Source organism: Lepidochelys kempii, chromosome 15 (genome assembly GCF_965140285.1).
Source record: "Lepidochelys kempii isolate rLepKem1 chromosome 15, rLepKem1.hap1, whole genome shotgun sequence".
NCBI lineage: Eukaryota > Metazoa > Chordata > Testudines > Cheloniidae > Lepidochelys > Lepidochelys kempii.
This window is the reverse complement of record NC_136394.1, coordinates 10988505-11005597: the sequence shown is the minus strand read 5'-3', so window position 1 is coordinate 11005597 and position 17093 is coordinate 10988505. Positions and strand designations below refer to the sequence as shown.

The 17093-nt window shown below is 48.9% G+C and overlaps 1 protein-coding gene and 1 long non-coding RNA gene across 8 annotated transcripts in view; one reads left to right on the top strand and one right to left on the bottom strand.

The window, feature by feature from the left end:
• Positions 1–419: 419 nt before the first annotated feature.
• Positions 420–1915, bottom strand: LOC140898514 (uncharacterized). Its single transcript, XR_012155004.2, has 2 exons — positions 1285–1915; positions 420–676 (listed from the first exon to the last, which is right to left on the bottom strand). It is a non-coding gene; the product is annotated as an uncharacterized LOC140898514 (long non-coding RNA).
• MSI1 (musashi RNA binding protein 1) overlaps positions 1094–17093 on the top strand; it is a 35852-nt gene continuing 19852 nt past the window's right edge. For 4 of the 7 annotated variants that reach the window (XM_073312378.1, XM_073312376.1, XM_073312375.1 and 1 more), the window contains exons 1-6: positions 1570–1628; positions 2098–2138; positions 2541–2622; positions 2741–2825; positions 7870–7911; positions 9735–9827. In XM_073312378.1, coding sequence (XP_073168479.1) covers positions 1570–1628; positions 2098–2138; positions 2541–2622; positions 2741–2825; positions 7870–7911; positions 9735–9827 — 402 coding nt within the window. Of the gene's footprint in view, positions 1140–1569; positions 1629–2097; positions 2139–2540; positions 2623–2740; positions 2826–6547; positions 6628–6669; positions 6774–7869; positions 7912–9734; positions 9828–17093 lie in introns of those variants that run through there. The other 3 variants (XM_073312377.2, XM_073312380.2, XM_073312379.2) reach the window with 3 other exon arrangements.

Below are 17093 nucleotides of genomic sequence, written 5' to 3'. Positions count from 1 at the left end.
CTGAAGCCCAGGGCCCTGAGCCTGGCCACCTGAGGCTGAATCCTAAACAAGTTAGCTTTGCAGGCCCCCTGTGGTGTGGGGCCCTGTGCAATTGCCCTGCTTGCTCCCTCCTAGCTTTTATATGCAGAAAAACAGTTGTTGTGGCAGAGATGGGCTGTGGAGTTTTTAATTGCTTGTTGGGGGGGTGAAGGAGGGGTAAGAAAAACGTTGAGAATCCCTGGTTTAGCTAATGCTTGTGTGATACTGGGGCTATGCAAGAGTACCACAGCGGGGGGGGGGGGGGGAGAGAGAGGGAGAAGAGAAGCAGTCTTGTTTAAATATGGTACATGCCACAACTCGCAGATCCTGCTTCAGGCTATGTTTGTGTCACATGTTACTGTATGCAGTGTTAGTCCCATGATATTAAAGAGACAAGGTAGTTGAGGAAATATCTTTTATTGGATCAACTTCTGTAGGTGCAAGAAACCAGCTTTTGAGCTTACAGGGGGCTTTTCTTCAGGTCTGGGATACCTGTTATTGTTGTCAACTTGATTTAACCCTCTCAGACCAAACTTCTCCTCTGTGCCCTGGTGGATCAGGCTGGAGGTGATGTCCCAGGTGTGGAAGGCAGCCCTGGAGAGGAGCATGGCTCACATTCCTGCCCCACTCAAGCTCACGGGGGCATTTGGCCTCCATTCTGGGTAAGTGAAAGAAGCGCAAAGCCAAGTTTTAGGCAGACTAACAAAGCTAAACCCGGACACGCATCTGAGCCAGCGGGGCTGCAGGGCTCTCCACAGCAGCCTCTCGGGGGCTTTCACAGCGCGCTTGCCTTTTGTGCCGCACGGTGCCATGTTTTCAAACGTGAGTGCCTAAAGTTAGGCCGCTCCAGCCCCGTTTTAAGCCCGCACGTTTGAACAGCCCCAACTGCAGCCAGCACTTGGGAGCTTGTTACGCGGCTTTCTTGGCAGAAATAGCTCCGCTCCACCGCTCTAGGACGCGCTGCCCGGTCCCCCAGAGCAGCGGAGACCCGCACGGTAGCACGCCAAAGCCAGACGCGACTCAGCAGCACAAGCTTCCCGGGGCCAGCTCCAGGCCCCCTTTGTTTCTAGCTGCGCGCACCACGCTGCGTGAGCCCCAGCAGCCCCTCCATGGCGAGCCAGGTGAGAATCCTCCGGGCGCCGGCTACAGGCTCCCTCCCCCTGGGCTGGAGACGGGGGCCAGGTGGGGCGCGCACACCGCGGCTCCCGTCCCTGCTCTTCTCCTGGGCGGTACCAGCCGCGGACGGGTCGACTCCGCTGTACTTGCCTGGCCTGGGCGCGGCTCTGCCCGAGCCCCGCTTGCTGCCGTCCCCCCGGTGCAGGCGGCCAGGCAGGCAGCAGCCGGCCGGGTTTTATGCGCACGCCGGCTGCCCGCCCGCCGGGGGTGGGAGGAGCCGGGCAGGTTGTCCCCGCCGGGCCCTCCTCCCTCCCTCCCCGCCTGGCTGAGAGGGGTCGGGGGAGGGGGCAGCATGGCCTGTCCGTCCGGCCCCTTTTCCAGCGCTCATCTGCCCCGGGAGTGCGGCTCTGCGCCTCGCAGGGAGAAGAGGTCCGAATGGAGACAGAAGCCAGCCAGCCCGGCCTCGCCTCCCCGGACTCCCCGCACGATCCCTGGTACCGCTCCGCCCGGCGCGGCGGGGGGCGGGAGCCGGGGCCGGCAGCGCGCCTCTCCCGCCGGCTCCAGCCAGCTCCCCGCGAGCTCGTGGCCCGGACAGGCTCGGCGGTGGCGGCGGCCGCTGCCAACATGGCCGATCCCTGCGAGCTCGCCCTGCCGCCGGCCGCCGCCGGAGTCCGGACCCGAGCCCCCCCGCCCCGAGCCGGGCACAAGGCCACGCTGACCCCGGCACCCGGCAGCCCGCCCCGCCCCCCCGGGGGCCGCGCAGGGTCCCCCCCCCGCCCAGCCTGGGCAGCTCGTCCCGCATCCGCGGCGCGCCGGGTCCGCTCCCCCGCTGGAGCCGGGCAGCCCGCCCCGCCTGCTGCCCCCGCGCTGCTCCCCTCCCGCCGCCGGGCGGCCCGCCCCGGCCCGCCGGCCGCCCCCCGGCCCGCCGCGCTCCATTCACGGCTCTTTTTGTGTCTCCCGCAGCAAAATGTTCATCGGGGGACTGAGCTGGCAAACCACGCAAGGTGAGGCCCGCCGGGCAGGGGCCGCTCCCCGCGGCGCTCCCACTCCCCCGCGGGCCCCGGCCGAGCTCCGGACCGGGCACCTGCCACCCAAACTTTCCCAACTCCCCGGGCGGAGCGGGGTCGGGGCTCTGCTCCGCCCGGCCCGGGCTGTTATTCCGGGGGGGGAATCCGCTCTGTAGGGCTCCCTGGATGCCTCTTCCCGGGGAAGGGGGGGGAGCCGCGGCCGCCCCCGAACGCGCGTGTGGGGGGCGCGTCGCTCTTCGCCACCAGGGGTCGGCTCCGGGCCTGGGGCGCTTTCTCCGTGGGCCGGGCGGGGCGGCGCGGCGCGGTGCGGTGGGGAGGGAGGGAGCCCCGAGGGGCCGGCGCTAGGCAGGGGCCCATGGCCTTGTGTTTTGGTTGCAGAGGGCTTGCGGGAATACTTCAGCCAGTTCGGGGAGGTGAAGGAGTGTCTGGTGATGCGGGACCCGCTGACAAAGAGATCCAGGTGAGAAGACCAGCCCCTGCTCCTCCTTTGCTCCTCGCCAGAGCTGGGGCCCGACTTTAACCAACTTTCTCTCTTCTTTGCTCCTCCCCCCATCTCCTGCCTGGGATTTGGGGTGCAGGGGGTTCGGGTTCGTCACGTTCATGGACCAGGCCGGTGTGGACAAGGTTCTGGCCCAATCCAGACATGAACTGGACTCCAAGACGGTGAGGTTTCTTCTCCCATCTAAGGGGGTTCATTTGTCAACTGAGCCTCAGTGCTTAGAACACTGATTGATTGTGGTGTTTGATTCCCAATGAGGGGTTATAGACTATTGATTATTGATAAAGAATTATCCTGCCCTTCTGCATCCTGGTGATGGTTTGCTAACTGGCTGCTCTTCTGAGCTGTGGATGACCAAGTATAGATTGGTTTGTGAATGTTTGAATATTGATTATGAATCCCAGGTTATGATTTTTCATTCTGCCTACTGATTGCAAGAATCCCTTTCGAGAAACTGATGGTGGCACTTTGTGAGTTGAAAAGACTGAATACATTCAGGACTGCACAAGAAAAAGCGTGTCCATGTGAAACTAACAGTGTCTATGGGAGCAACTGCCCCCTAAGTGGGGAGGACATGCAGAGCCTCACGCTCTCATGTAAAAAGAAAAGGAGGACTTGTGGCACCTTAGAGACTAACCAGTTTATTTGAGCATAAGCTTTCGGCTGTAGCTCACGAAAGCTTATGCTCAAATAAATTGGTTAGTCTCTAAGGTGCCACAAGTACTCCTTCCCTCCATGATGGGCGCTTGACCCTTACAAAGAGCTAGGCCTGTTCTCTCTGGTGATGCTATAGACCAGTGGTTCTCAAACTTTTGTATTGGTGACCCCCTTCACACAGCAAGCCTCTGAGTGCAACCCTCTTTATAAATCAAAAACGCATTTTTTAAAATATTTAATACTATTATAAATGCTGGAGGTGAAGCAGGGTTTTGGGGTGGAGGCTGACAGCTTGCAACCCCCCATGTAATTACCTTGCAACTCCCTAATAGGTCATGACCCCCAGTTTGAGAACCCCTGTTATAGACCCATATCCCTTTGTGTTGAGGAGTTGTTGCCTCATGCTCTCTTATGGCTTCCCCAGGATACAAATTTGCAATGGCCATGAATTCCTGAAGTTTATTGTCTCCTAGTGTGCTCAGAAGGTGCCTCTGTGGGCCATCTTCTGCTCTTTGGGATATCAGTGGTGCCTTCATCCCCCAGGGTGGTACATCCATTCTTGCAATTACAAGCTGTTCTAGCCACTTTGTGAACTTGTAGATAGTTTTTTAAAGAATCATTGGGTTTCTCAGCATAGACTGTCAGTTCCTGCACTGCAAGCCCTTGGCATCAGGGAGATATGTAGGATCTGTGTTTGGGGAGTGGGTGTTAGAGATCTTTTGTCTGAGTAGTTTTAGTGACTTTTGTGTTGTCAAATTCCTCTTTTGCTTAATATTGACCCAGGGGTGGGGATACAAGTGGTGGGGGCACATGGGGAAAAAAATAAGTTCCAGTTCCAGCCATGAACTAATTAAAAGTCCACATGTGTAACTTGAAGTCTAGTGAGGCAGTTCAGGCATCAAATTCTTTATCTGAGTTGAATAGAGAGAGCGGGAGAGAGAGAGAGACCCTTTCTTGAGGCTTACAGCATGAGCTGCGGTAAGATTTATGTCTGTTCCTGTTTAACTGCATGGATCGTTCCCTTTGATGTATACAGGACCTTCCTCCCCGTGGGAGCTCCTGGTTAAACCTATTCCAGCCGCCTCTGCAGTGTGCAGATTGCCAGGAGTCTTAAAAACCTCATCCTCTTGTGAGAGTGGTGTAAAGTTAGTTTAGCTTTGGGGGAGGATTCTGATTAAATGTTTTGGGGTGGGGGCAGGCTTGTTTTATTTTATAGTCCGTATAAACATGGGGTCTGATGGTGAATCTGTGGGACTGGCCTAGCTCACTCTTGAAAAGGTGAGTGATGGATGTTGATGGTGGCAGCAATCCCAAGAGCATTTCTGGGACAGAAGTGAGATGCAATCTATGGTCTCCATTCCTACCTGTCTAAACTAATGTTGCTTCTGGTCTTAAAGCAATTCTGCAATCCACTGGGTGGGCCCAGGAAAGGGAGGGGATGTGGAATGGGTAAGTGTGCTGAAGGAAAAGAGAAGGGACTTGTGGCGTAAAGAACATGTGGGGCTGGCCAGCCATTGAAATTCTCTGATGCATCTGGCTTGTTGATTGTATGCTGAGGAAGCAGGAAGAATGGTGGCAGTTTCTCTAAAGTCCTTTCTTTGTCAGGAACTTGGATTTTTTTTTCTTTTTTTCTCTCTTTTTTTAAAGTTTAAATCTGGGCTGAATGTTTTGGGGTATGTTGCCTGGTAATTGCTGGATTAGGATCTAAGACTGATCTATATGTGCAGTTCAGTGGCTCTCAATTCCCCTAAAACATGCTGATTTTGTAGTCCTGTTTGGAGCCTTAGATGTGTGTGGGGTTTTTTGTTTTGTTTTTTTCCCCCTCTTTAGTTGAAAGTCTCTGCTGTTAGTCATGGACTAAATGTCACCAACTCATCTGAATCCTAACTTAGGCTTTTATAAAACTTTGTGGGAAAAGGCCCAGCGTCCTGAAACTACACCCCATTCTCTGTTTTTGGTGTCTCCCGGTAAACAGCACTTGGTAGATAATGTCTGCCCAACTTGTTGCTTCATTGTTTTCTGATTCTTTCTATTGTAATTAATGTTGTTGGCCTGATTCTCTGGAGGAAACCTTGTGCCTTTCAGACTTCTCTTTGTTTGTAAGCTAGATAGCAGCCTACAGGGGTTATTTATGGAAATGCTTGATATGAGAGTTGGCTTTGCCGTCTCAAGGTAAAAGATTTGCGTGCCTTTGTAAAGCTGTAGACGACTGCTGCCTTCAGTTTCTCTATGTGCCCTAGAAACATTGATGTGTTAGAGGTTTTCTTGCTTGGGTTTTTTTTGCTTTTGCTGTTTTTATTTGTGTGTGTGTGAAAGGGGTACTGTAGGCATGTTCAGATTCACTATTAACAAATGTAACAAAGCTTGCACTAGAGATATGACAATTGTGCTTTTTTGAATCGCTTCAGATCCCAGCTAATGGATATAGATAACACAGATAATGATGTCAGCAAGTTAAATGTCGTTATATGAGCTTACATGGGAATTAAACAGTGTTACGTGGCCTGAAAAGTGGTAATGAAGGGCCCAGTTGTGCCCTTGTTTACACTTGAGGTCGGTGGGATTCCATGGATATAACCATGGGCACAATTTGTCCCTAAAGGTTAGTAACTTGAAATGAAAGTGACAAGTATTTAAATAACACCCCTAACCACTATCAGATACTGGTTACATTTTTTAGGACGTTATCTGAGGAACTCTGAATTCCTTGTGTACAAATCTTTATCACATCTATGACTGACAGTGAAGTAAAACTCAACCAGATTATTGACTTTAATACCAGGGATACAGGAAGTGATTACCACCACTTCTCCTTTAATTATGAAAATTCCTGTACTTGAGGAATAGCCCCCTTTTAGTACCTTGAGTCTTGTATTGAACGCTCTCTCCTCTGTGCACCTTCAGTTACGTGTCTGCAGTTGGTTGGTTAGGCCTCAGTTTACCAGCAACAGTAGATAGTTGTGCAGAAGAATTTGTGAAATTACTGCCTGCCCCCTCTAGCCAGGTGGATACGTTATCTCTACCCAGTTTATCACGCTCAGGGTAATGAAAAAATGAGGCCTGGGCTTAACTTTGCTGTGTATGAAAGCATCTTCTTGGCAGGAGCTGAATGACACTGGCTGAGAACTAAAAGACAGTAGATTATTGTTTTTGCTTATTATCTGCCATCGGCCTCTTGGTCTCCTGCCGTCCTCTGTCCTCAGAATTCACTGAGGATTTCTGCACTTGCCAGAAAGCCAGAGGATTGGATTGGGAGGAAGGGGGAGGAGAAGGAAAGGTGCTCAGATGTCCCTATGAGGCACCAAGAGGGTATGTTGCTGTGTTTGGCGGTCATAAGGGGAGGTTTATTTATGTTCTTCACTTTTGCCTCTGTTTACTTATACGCTGAGTTTATTTATGTTCTAGGTTGTGAATCAGGATGGAGGTGGGAAGGCAGAGGGGAGTGATCTGAAGAGGTACTGAGCTTTGGGTTCTGTCTGACAATTGAAAGGATGAACGAAGGGAGAAAAGCCAGGCTGGAAAGTAGAACAATAGCAGTGAGAGGAGCTGGAGAGGTGCAGTTTCCTTGCGGGCTGTTTGAGCTGCTGGGCTAATGGGACAAACTTCTCAGCTCCTCTCCTAGCTACAGACTTTCCAGCTGTGGGCTGAACAGACTCTCCTTTAGTACAGGGCTCTCTAAGGTCATTTGTAGATTTGGATCATTTCTAATGTAAAGGTGACATCACAAGAGTTGCTGTGTGTGCATTATAGTGGGTGTTTCGTTTTCAGTGCATTAGTATTTTCCTAGTTTAAGTTGTGGTGGTGGTAAGAATAGTGCAGCCATGCGTTCATCCATTGCTGACCCCAGCAGAATGTGCACCATCTGAATATTGGTGCTGAGATAAAGGCACTCTAGTGGACAGCAGGTTTAGTAATACACCAAACAGATAGGCGTATCTAGCACAGTAGGATGATTGGAACTGATTCTTTTTATTGCCCAGCATACAACCTGCAGAAGGGGCAGCAGTATACTGTGTGATTTGATGACAGGAGTCTGTATTGCAACTTTCTGTCCTTGGGACTCTTCAGTTTAGTTCACATCTTCCCTTCTCATGTGAATCCATGCTTTTGGGGCTGAAGTTCTTAGCTTTTTATGTGCAGACTATTTCCTGCTTCACTATTAACCAGGTGAGCTCTGTACCCTTAGCCAGAGTGAAGGGGAGAATAAAGTACTTTAATATGACATTGTTGGTACAGGGTGGTCAAGGTGGAGTCTGAACACAGAGGACTGGCTAACAGAGACTGCTAATCCCAGCCTGTGGTGTTCCATCTTGTGCTGAATGGCTGCTGCTCACATTCAGATGGAACATTGCATGCTGGGAACTGTAGTCTCCAGGGATCACACCTCTATTAGAAGATAAAGTTGTCTGCAGTCTACTTTATGCTCATTAGGTGTCTTCCTTGGGTCTGGCAAACTATCACTTGAGCAAAGTTTGTGGAGAGCCTACTTTAATTGCCTACATTTCATGTATTATATGTTCACCTGCTCTCTCTCTCCCATGTCTCTTTCAGATCGACCCAAAAGTAGCATTCCCCCGCCGAGCACAGCCCAAGGTAGGTAGCATGTGCAGCCTTTACAAATTGAAAAGGTGCAACTCAAGGAACTTAAATCCTCTTTGTGCCTTTGTCCAGAGGATGCTGGAAGGACATCTTGGTGCACCTGCCAGCACTGGTCCTTAAGGCTTTGATGATTGATACTCAGGCTTAGTTCCTACCTTAATGATGACCTTTGGTGCTCCACCTCCAGACTTGCATTCTGTTGTGCATGGTCTAGCTCACTAGGGAGCTTTGGGATGCTCTTGTGATTGTCAGTGTGGGGTTGGAATAGCCCAAGCTCTACTCCACTACGGTTAGAGTGTGCTTCATGAGTGGAGCTGATGAAATGCAGAAGTCTGCTCAAGAACACAGCACCTTCTGCTCTTTGGTAGCCTGTATCTGGAACCTGAGGGCCTGCAAGAAACATGAAGTAGTTCCAATCTGTGGCAGGAGACATGTAGGATGGACTGGGGAGAGGTGTGGGAGAAAGAACTTCATTTTGTGGAAAGTCAGGGTGCACACCAGCACTAGAAAGGCCAGAGAGAGAAGGACATTGGGCTTGACCTGCACCAGGAAGGTGGGCGCTAGATGGAAGCCAGCAGCTGTGGAGGTTCTACTAGATGCTCAATGAGAAACTTTTAACTGCAGAGTGAAGAGCAAATTGGCAATTTGCCTTCAAAGTAGAATGCAGATTTGGGGGGGGGTCTCACTTAACTGGGCTGGAGGACGAGAGCCTACAATCTCACCCCAAGTACTGCAGGGGGAGAATGGGCTGATGAGGGAGAGAATTGCAGAGTGGAAGAAGAGAATGATGTGGGGAGGAAAGCACAAGGGATCAGAAGCAGAGAACAATTAGTGAACAGGTATCCTGAGTAACGAGCCAGGAAGCACATGGTAGGAATTGGGTTAATTCCATTAAGCAGTTTGGTGACAGAAGGTGCTTTAGTGTTAGAACAGGCTGCTCTCCAAGCCTGGAATTGCTGCGGATTAGCCCCATGCTCCTTGGGGTTATTAGGACCATGTGTTCCTGCTGGAGCAGGGGTGTGGCCAAGGGGCTGAGGGGAGGATGCAGCTGGAGCATCAGTTCAAAGGACACCAGTGTGCTTCATCCTAGCAGCCATCGCCCCCCTCAGTTATTCCTCCTCAGTCTGCTGTGGCTGGGGGAAGAGAAAGGGGAGGGTTTCTTCCTTTGCCTCCTCCCAAATGCACAAGAAAGCTTAACTGGACATTTCCTCTGGCTCCTTAAACCTGATGGCTTCACATCGCAGCATCACAGCCATGCTCTGCTTTCCCATTTCAGGGAAACTGCAGGGTGGGAGGGTGAGCTGGGGATTGGCAGGGTGACAGCAGTGCCCCATGTGAGTGACAGGAGGGTAGGGAAGGAGATGGCAGCACTCTGTGTGTTTGCGAGGAGGTTTGTGAAAGTGGGTGACTGAACGATTAGTGGGGGAAAGACTTTAATATGCTGTACCCGTCCCCAGGGGGTTAGATGGGAGATTAGTGGCCATGCCCTGGCAAGTCCCACGGGCAGTTAGTGAGCTTGGGCATGCTGGGGGTTAGGGAGGGAAAGGGTAGGAGACAGCAATATGGCGCATGCTTGGGTGAGTCTGAGATTGCACTTGAGTGATGGAGTTTCACAGTATGAAATTTCTGGGGCCTGAAACATGTCCTTCAGTAGATACAGTGTTTCGTTAGGGGACTCTGTTCCACTGGTGCGGGCAGTCTCCCAGTGGAATACAGTGCGCTACATGCTCTTCTGTCTCCAAAACCTCATTTGTGAGCTGATCTTGTTCTCTGCTAACTCTGTTTCTCCTATGAATCCCTGTCCTTCCCTTTCCCAGATGGTAACGCGGACGAAGAAGATATTTGTGGGGGGTCTCTCTGTGAACACTACCGTGGAGGATGTGAAACAGTATTTTGAGCAGTTTGGGAAGGTAAGTCTGATGGGTGAAGATGGATCAGGTTATCTCTTTGCTGGGCAGGAAGGGGTGCTTCCTGGTGATCAGGTAAACCACAGGTCAGCAGAAGGTTTGGGTGGCTGGAATTTTCATGCAGGGGGTTGTGGCCAGATGTGCCTGGCCTGTAATGATTTTGAACAGAAGCCCCTTGCTTGCTCATGGAGAAGATGGAACCTGAAAGAGGGGAGACTGCGTGCTCTGCCCCCTCCCCTGAATCTCTCCGGAGATGCCTCTGAGGCTTTGGAGTCCCATAGTCTCATGGTTAAGGTGTTTGAAAGCCATTCAAACCCTAGATCTGAACACACCTGAACTAAGGAGATGTTCTGATCAAGAACCAAACTGTGTAGCTGTGGCTCGTTTTTGATTCTCAGCCTCATGGCTGACCCCTTTGTAACTTTCGGTTAAAAAGAAATCTTTTGGGCTGAAACTTCTCTTGCTGAGTCTTGGGCCAGAAGTGACATTTTTAGGAAGCTGGAAGAAAATCTGGCAAGCAAGCTGCCCAAAGCTCCAGGTGGTTCTGCATTTTATGATAGCTGTTTTATGTCAGCTGATCATTCAAAATCAGATGGGCTCCTCTAACTCCAATTCAGTCAGTCCTCAATGAGCACATGTGCCTGTCACATGCTGGAAAACAAGTGGGGTAGAATTTGAAGTGATAAAGATCTTAGCCTGTTATGCACTGGGAAGGGTGAGCATTTTGTGGTGTAATAGGTGCTGTATAATGTTACCACTTTCACCTTAATGGATCCTTAAAGCACTTTATGCACTTAAGAAATAATGCAAGTTATTACAGATAGGGATTGCTTTGGTCTACTGCTGATATGCCACCGCTTCTGGGGTGGAGCACAGTAACTGTTTAATTATCAGTGCACAAAACCATTGCACAGTTGTTTAGGACAGGACTTGAAGGACACCATAGCCAATTAGAACTTCTTGGGGATTTTAGGGAGGTAGAATGTAATTATCTATGTTGGAATCTTGCTAGGACACCGTGATTAGCACCCTAATTTTTGCAGAAAGTGCCATGAAATGCTGACCATGACAGATGAGGACTTCAGTATCTGTGTCTCTTCTGAAAGAGGGCACCAGCAGCAGCCCAGAGGAGGGCATAAGATGGTTTTATGGTGTGTGAATGCCTTAACGTTTGGAGAGAAGAAAATGGGTTGGAAAAGAGTATCCTCACCAATTGGCTGTGTCATATCAATGTAGCTTTCAGGAATTCTTTGTCACCTATAAAGTTAGGTGGTTCTACTTGGAGTGGTGTTGTCTGGTATCTGTGTTTTGTCTTGTAGAATGATTGATACGTGTATCCTGGGATGAACAAAATATACATCACAGTAACTTGCAGCTGCTTAATGCTTCCAATCAATCTTGGGAGAAAGGGGAAGTGTTCAGTGCTCTGGGAATCAATATACACGTTAGTCACTTCTTTACATTTTTTCTGTCTTCTACCACAGAAAGTAAATGTGCTGTATCCGTATGTCCTGTTCCGTGGTAATGTCTCCAGAGCGCAATTGCAGGAGTCATGAGTCTGCTCAATGGCCACAGAACTGTTTTGATCGGTAGTGGAAAGTCAGGGGCACGCTCCTCTCTTAGCCTTAAGTTCCATAGAGCACAAATACCCTGCATCTAGTAACCGTCCCTCTGCTTTCCAAACAGTGTCACAGAACCAACCTCTCCCTTCAGTCATGTAAGACACACAGCATTTGTACTTTTATAATTAGTTTTAGGAATGCATACTTCTCCTTTCTAATTTCTTGACTGTTTTGTCAGGGTTTGCCCAAGAGAGAGAATGCTACCAAAAAGACTGGCTTTAAATAATGCTCCTCTTGTCCTATGTTTCCTACTCCATAAAAGCACGAAAAGTGCCTTTCATGCCTGGGGGAAATGCTGTGATGGCTTGTAAGGGGCCCTTCTAAAAGGACCCAAAAAGAAAACAGCAGAACTTTTTGCTACCATAGGCTTTGGAGGTGCAGTATTCTAGGAGACCTTCTGTGGAGGAGTGTCTAGGGCTGTGTAATGTGTCTTTGAAATCTCCCTTAGAGTGGAAGCCAAGAGAGAGAACACAGGCAGAAAGAGAATGTCCAAAATTAAAAGATGCCCCACAAGGAACTGCTCAGATTGGTTCCCCCAGCTAAGGCTCCAGGTTCCTTAGACAGGCCTGGAAGGAGAGTTCAGTAAGCCTCATAGCAAAAAGGAGGAGTGCTCCAGAAAGCATCCTGCAGTTAGATCTAGGTTAACTCTGATGTAATTTGCCTGCTTGGATCGTAGGAGTTTCTCACAAGGAAGGACCTCTTAGATCTGGGTTGATTGGAATGATCCTCTGCTTCGGAGCATCATTTTGATTCACCTGGCCACTCCAACAGAAATATACACCCTCAGAGCTCCGGTGCGAGGGATGTCCCCATTCTCCGTGCCAAGCCCCAGCTGCTTCTCCCCAGTGGGATCATTTCCGGAGAGGCTCTCTCCAAAATGGTCTTCCTCCAGCCATGTGTGGATGACTCCTTGGTGTTGTGGTTCTGAGGCAAGTCTGTGTCACCCTCCGGTCTGGGGGGCTCTCTGCTCCCATGAGATCTGAGTTCAGTATGGTATGATATCCAGGTCTATGAAAAGACTGTTCTGTACCAGTCAGCTATGGTTCTTCCTCATAGGGAGCCTCATTTTAATACAGCGACATCTTTGGAACCTTGTCACTTTGGAGAGCCCAGTTAAAGAGTTACCCAGGATCTCCTCCTTAGGGGTATCTACCCCTTGTTGTGTCTGGCCCTGTGGTCCTCCCGCATCTGTGATTTCTTTAATGTAAGGAATTGAGGAGACCTAGATCTCCTCTTCTGCAGGAAGTCTCCTCCAAAGAAGGCAGTCTCCTTAGGGACTACCTGACCTCTCTCTGACTCCACATCCAGTAGCACTGCTGATCCACAGGACATTGGTACTCTGAGAGGCAGGAACTGGTGAGGACTATCCTCTAAGGTGCCCGTGGTACCTTCTCAACTGATGAGACTGCCATGACTACTCCTTTCCCTCCTCTGTGTGACCCCAGAGCCTCCCAGGATTTGGCAGGCACCATCTGGGCTCTGCGCCTTGATTTGTCAGACTCCTAGATCCTTCTACCAGTTCCCAGGGAAAGATTTGGATTGTTTTTCCAGAATCCTACCCCAAGCTCAATTGTGATTTCAGCTGCAAGTGAAATATTTAAAGCTGGGAAGTTGTCATCTACTTCTGGGGACCAGAGGCTCAAACAACTGAATGTGTTAAGGTGGAAGGTTAACTGCTAGACAAGCCTGACACAACAAGCCTAGGAATGTGGTAGATTCTCTGTCACTTTAAATCTTCAAATCAAGATGGAGTGTCAGTCTAAAAGATGTGCTCTAATTCAGCCAGAAGACATGGGCATGATGCAGGAATTACTAGGTGAAATCCTATGGCCTGTGTTATGCAGAAAGTCAGGCTAGATTATCACAGTGGTTTCCCTGGTCTTAAAATCTATGAACTGCCAGCTGCCAAGGTAGCTATTGCCAGATATAAGTTTCCTGCCTAATCAAAGGCAGGATCTTGAGTTCAGCACATTTGTGAGCAGAAAAATGGAAAAACAATTTAATGAGCAAATTTGAAATTTGTGTTGCTGGGTTTGAAATGGAGCCACTTTCCATTTTGATCACAATTTTTTTTTTAATTTCAAATCTTTGAAAAAAAAAAATTGTTGCCACGGAGAACAAGTATATGAATGTTTTGTTTTTGTTTTTGTAAACTTCTCTGACCTTTGGAAAAGAAAAAATGAAAAAGTGCACATAGGGAAAATACTAGCCATTGCTCAAGAATTAAGGGGAAAATGGAGGGAAAGGGTAAAAACAACCCCCCGAAACTTCAAATGTTTGGGGGTTTTTTACAAAAAACTGGAAGATTAAAAATCAGTATTAAAAAAGCTTTTCCTTTCAAAGAGAGGCCATTTTTGTTTTTTATTTTTAAAATGCTGTGAATGAAAAATGTTGACCAGCTCTCTTTATGAGAAGATACAGGGATGTGTGGTATTGTTTAAGGAAGGCCAGGTGTCTAAGCATACTCCCAAAGCGTCCGTTGATGTCTCAGACAGCACTATACTAGGACTTTGAACATGCTTGGGTCCCTTAAGAAACGCTCTTGGCTCCAAAACTCTCCTCTCCACCAAGATGCAAGTCAAGGTCATGGACCTGCCTTTTAAAGGAACCAATCTTTCTGCTCTGGGACAGAGGTTCTGGAAAGGATTAAGGTCACAAAGTCCATGGAGATGTCTCTGGGCTTGAGTCAGCTTTTATTTGCAGGAAATAGTTTAGATTTCACAAGGGACAATTTCAACAGTCCTTCCTGGAATCAGACTACCAGCAATAGGGCTAGACGGTCTTTTTTAAAGTGAAATTTAAAAAAAGAAACCATCAGAGGAGGAAAATATCTTCCACCTCAGCCGGAGCTGGTGCTGCATCTAGTTCAGCAAGTGTGAGTGTGCCCCAGAGAACCCCAGAGCAACTTTGGAGGACCCAGATCCTCAACTTCTTCCTCTTTTACCTCAGTCCTTGGGAACAACTCCCTTTTTTATTTTTAAAGGCATCTGAGTAATTTGTTTGGCTTGCTGAGCCCTAAAGCTCACTGTATGGGGGTACTTCTTCCCATTCATGACAATGAGAAAGCTCAAGCCCCCTTTCTTTTTCAGGGAGCCTTCTGATGAGGATGAGCTCTTGGCCCTGTTAAACTAGAACCATAGAAGTGTTGTTTCCTTTTCTCAAGAAGGAATGGCGGTCTGCACCCAATTCTAGAAATTGGAATGACTGAGCAATTACATAAGGAAAATCCAATTCTGCAAGGTTTTCTCCTGAGAGATTAATCCTGACTCCTAACCCTCCAGGCTGGTTTGAGGCCCTTGACCTTCACAATGATTACTTTCACATTTTGGTAAGGAAAAAGTACAGGAAGTACCTCAGAGGTTTGTGGTAGACAATTACCAATTAGTACAAGGTACTCAACCCTTCAGGCTGGTTATAGCCCCCAGAGTGTTCACCAGATCCATGGAGGTGGCTGTGACTTGTCTATGTTGCTTGCGCCTGCAGGGGTATCCATAGCTAGATGACTTGCTTATGAGAGCTCGGTCTTTCAGTGAGGTGGCCCATATCTTGTGTTCCCTCTATATATCTCCCAGTCTGAGGGTAAACAAGGAAAAATCTACCTTGGTCCAGCCTGGGTTTTCACCTTCATAGTGGCCACCTTAAATTCTACAAGGGTTCTAGCTTGTCCATCACAGGGCAGGTTTTGAGATCTCATCCAGGCAGCGAACCTAGCCAGGTCCAGGCTAGAAGACCCTGTGAGATTTTATCTTTAGGTGTTGGGCCAGATAACTGCCTGCACCTTTGTGTTACACGCACATGCACGTCCATTAGAAGGCCAGGGAAGTGACCCTTGCAAGGGTAGTTGAATCCTGTACAAACTAGTAGTTCACAGCTGGGAAATGAGTGTTCCCCACTCCCGTAATCAAAAACTCTAGTGGACACTGCTGGAGAATGTCTTAAAAATAATGTCCTTCTCCCCTGCTCATGATAGGCATGATTTCCTTTGCCCTAGGTTGGGAGAGCACAATTAGGATCCTTAATTGTCCACAGTCCACTTCAGGGATCAAAACTCTACATAAACTTACTACAGCAGAGGCTCGTCAGACTTGCTTTCAAATCCTTTCTTCCACAGATCAAAGGGCAACTGATGCAAATTTTTATTCACAACATGGTTGCAATTTACATCCTGAACAGATGGGGGGGGGGGGAATTTGATCACCTCCATTGTGTCAGCAGGCAACTTGTCTTGTGGCAATGCTACATCTGGAACAAAGGGATTCCCTTTACTCTGCATCTGGCAAGCATGGCACCAAAGATGCTACAGCCAATGACCTAAGTCAGAAAAGCGCAGATCAGTATGAATGGTCATTCAGACTCTTGGTGGTTCATCTGATATTTGCCAGGTGTCCAAGGATCTGCTCAAGAGCAGGCAGGCACAGGCATGTCTATCAGCCCCCTTTCATTTACATTGGGGGAAAGGGACTCCTGTTCTCACTTTTGTCATCCCCAGAGCCGTGAGAAAGTTTCAGCAGGACCGAGCCAGGGTGGTGGTCTTAGGACTGGCATGGGCACAACACATCTACTTTTGGGAGTTTCTGTCCCCGGGCATGGATCAAGCAACCATTTACTCCTCCCCTAAATCAAGCTGTGTTGTCCCAGCAGTTTGGTTGGTTAGGACACCAGGACTTCATGTCATTTCGCCTGATAGCATGGCTGTTAGGTTTCCAGTTCATCATGATTTACTATTTCCTGTTCCGTCTCTTCCTGAAGGTCTCATTCTTAGCAGCCATCACTCCTTTTACTATTTTCTAAAAAGATACGGTAGTATCTCTTCAAATGAACACGGGTCAGCTGATCTGCTGTTCATGGGGAAGCCTTCTCCACTTCTGCCTTCAAAGTTCTTATTTGCAACTTTCATCAAGATGTCCACCTGCAGAAGGTCACTCCAAAACTTTACTGGATTTTCCTCTGAATCAGTCTGCCCATCCCTCCCCAAAGCCCCAGGACTGTATTAGTCCCATCAGTTCTTTTTTAAACTCAGTTTACTAAGTAATTGAAAAGGTTAGACTGTTTGTGGCCTTTTGAGGGAAAACCTGGAGGCCAAGGCCTATCTGCTCAAAGGCTATCTACATGGATAATACTGTACATTCAGTCTAGTGAACTGGTTAACATCCCTCTGCCTAAACGTCTCAGGGCCTACTGAGGGCAGCTTCAGTGCCACTTGTCCATCTGTGAAATCTGTAGGTTGCTCTCAGTACTGCAGCAAGATCAAAGGCCGACTTTGGGAGGGAAGAGCTTCAATTCCTGGTCAGCTAACAGAGCTCCTTAGCCCGTTTCCTCAGGGAGGACACTGCTAGTAAAACTGCCTAAAGTAGGACTCGGCAGTAGCAATGCCATGAAGGACTAAGCACCCTCCCAGCAAGATGAGAAGTCAGTACCTGTGGCCCCAGATTTTTCGGGTGCCCTACGCAGCCGCGTATGTTACATATGCCTAATGATGCCCCTGTCCCTGAATGTATTTCCTCCACAGAGCCACATTGTTCCTCCCTCCTCCCCATCGATTTGGTGCCCAACTCCAGATAAGGTTTCTGAAGGAGCTGGGGGGCTGCTAATGAAGGGGGATCATTATACCCTCTGTCTATAGAATGTGGGACTCGGGGAACATGCG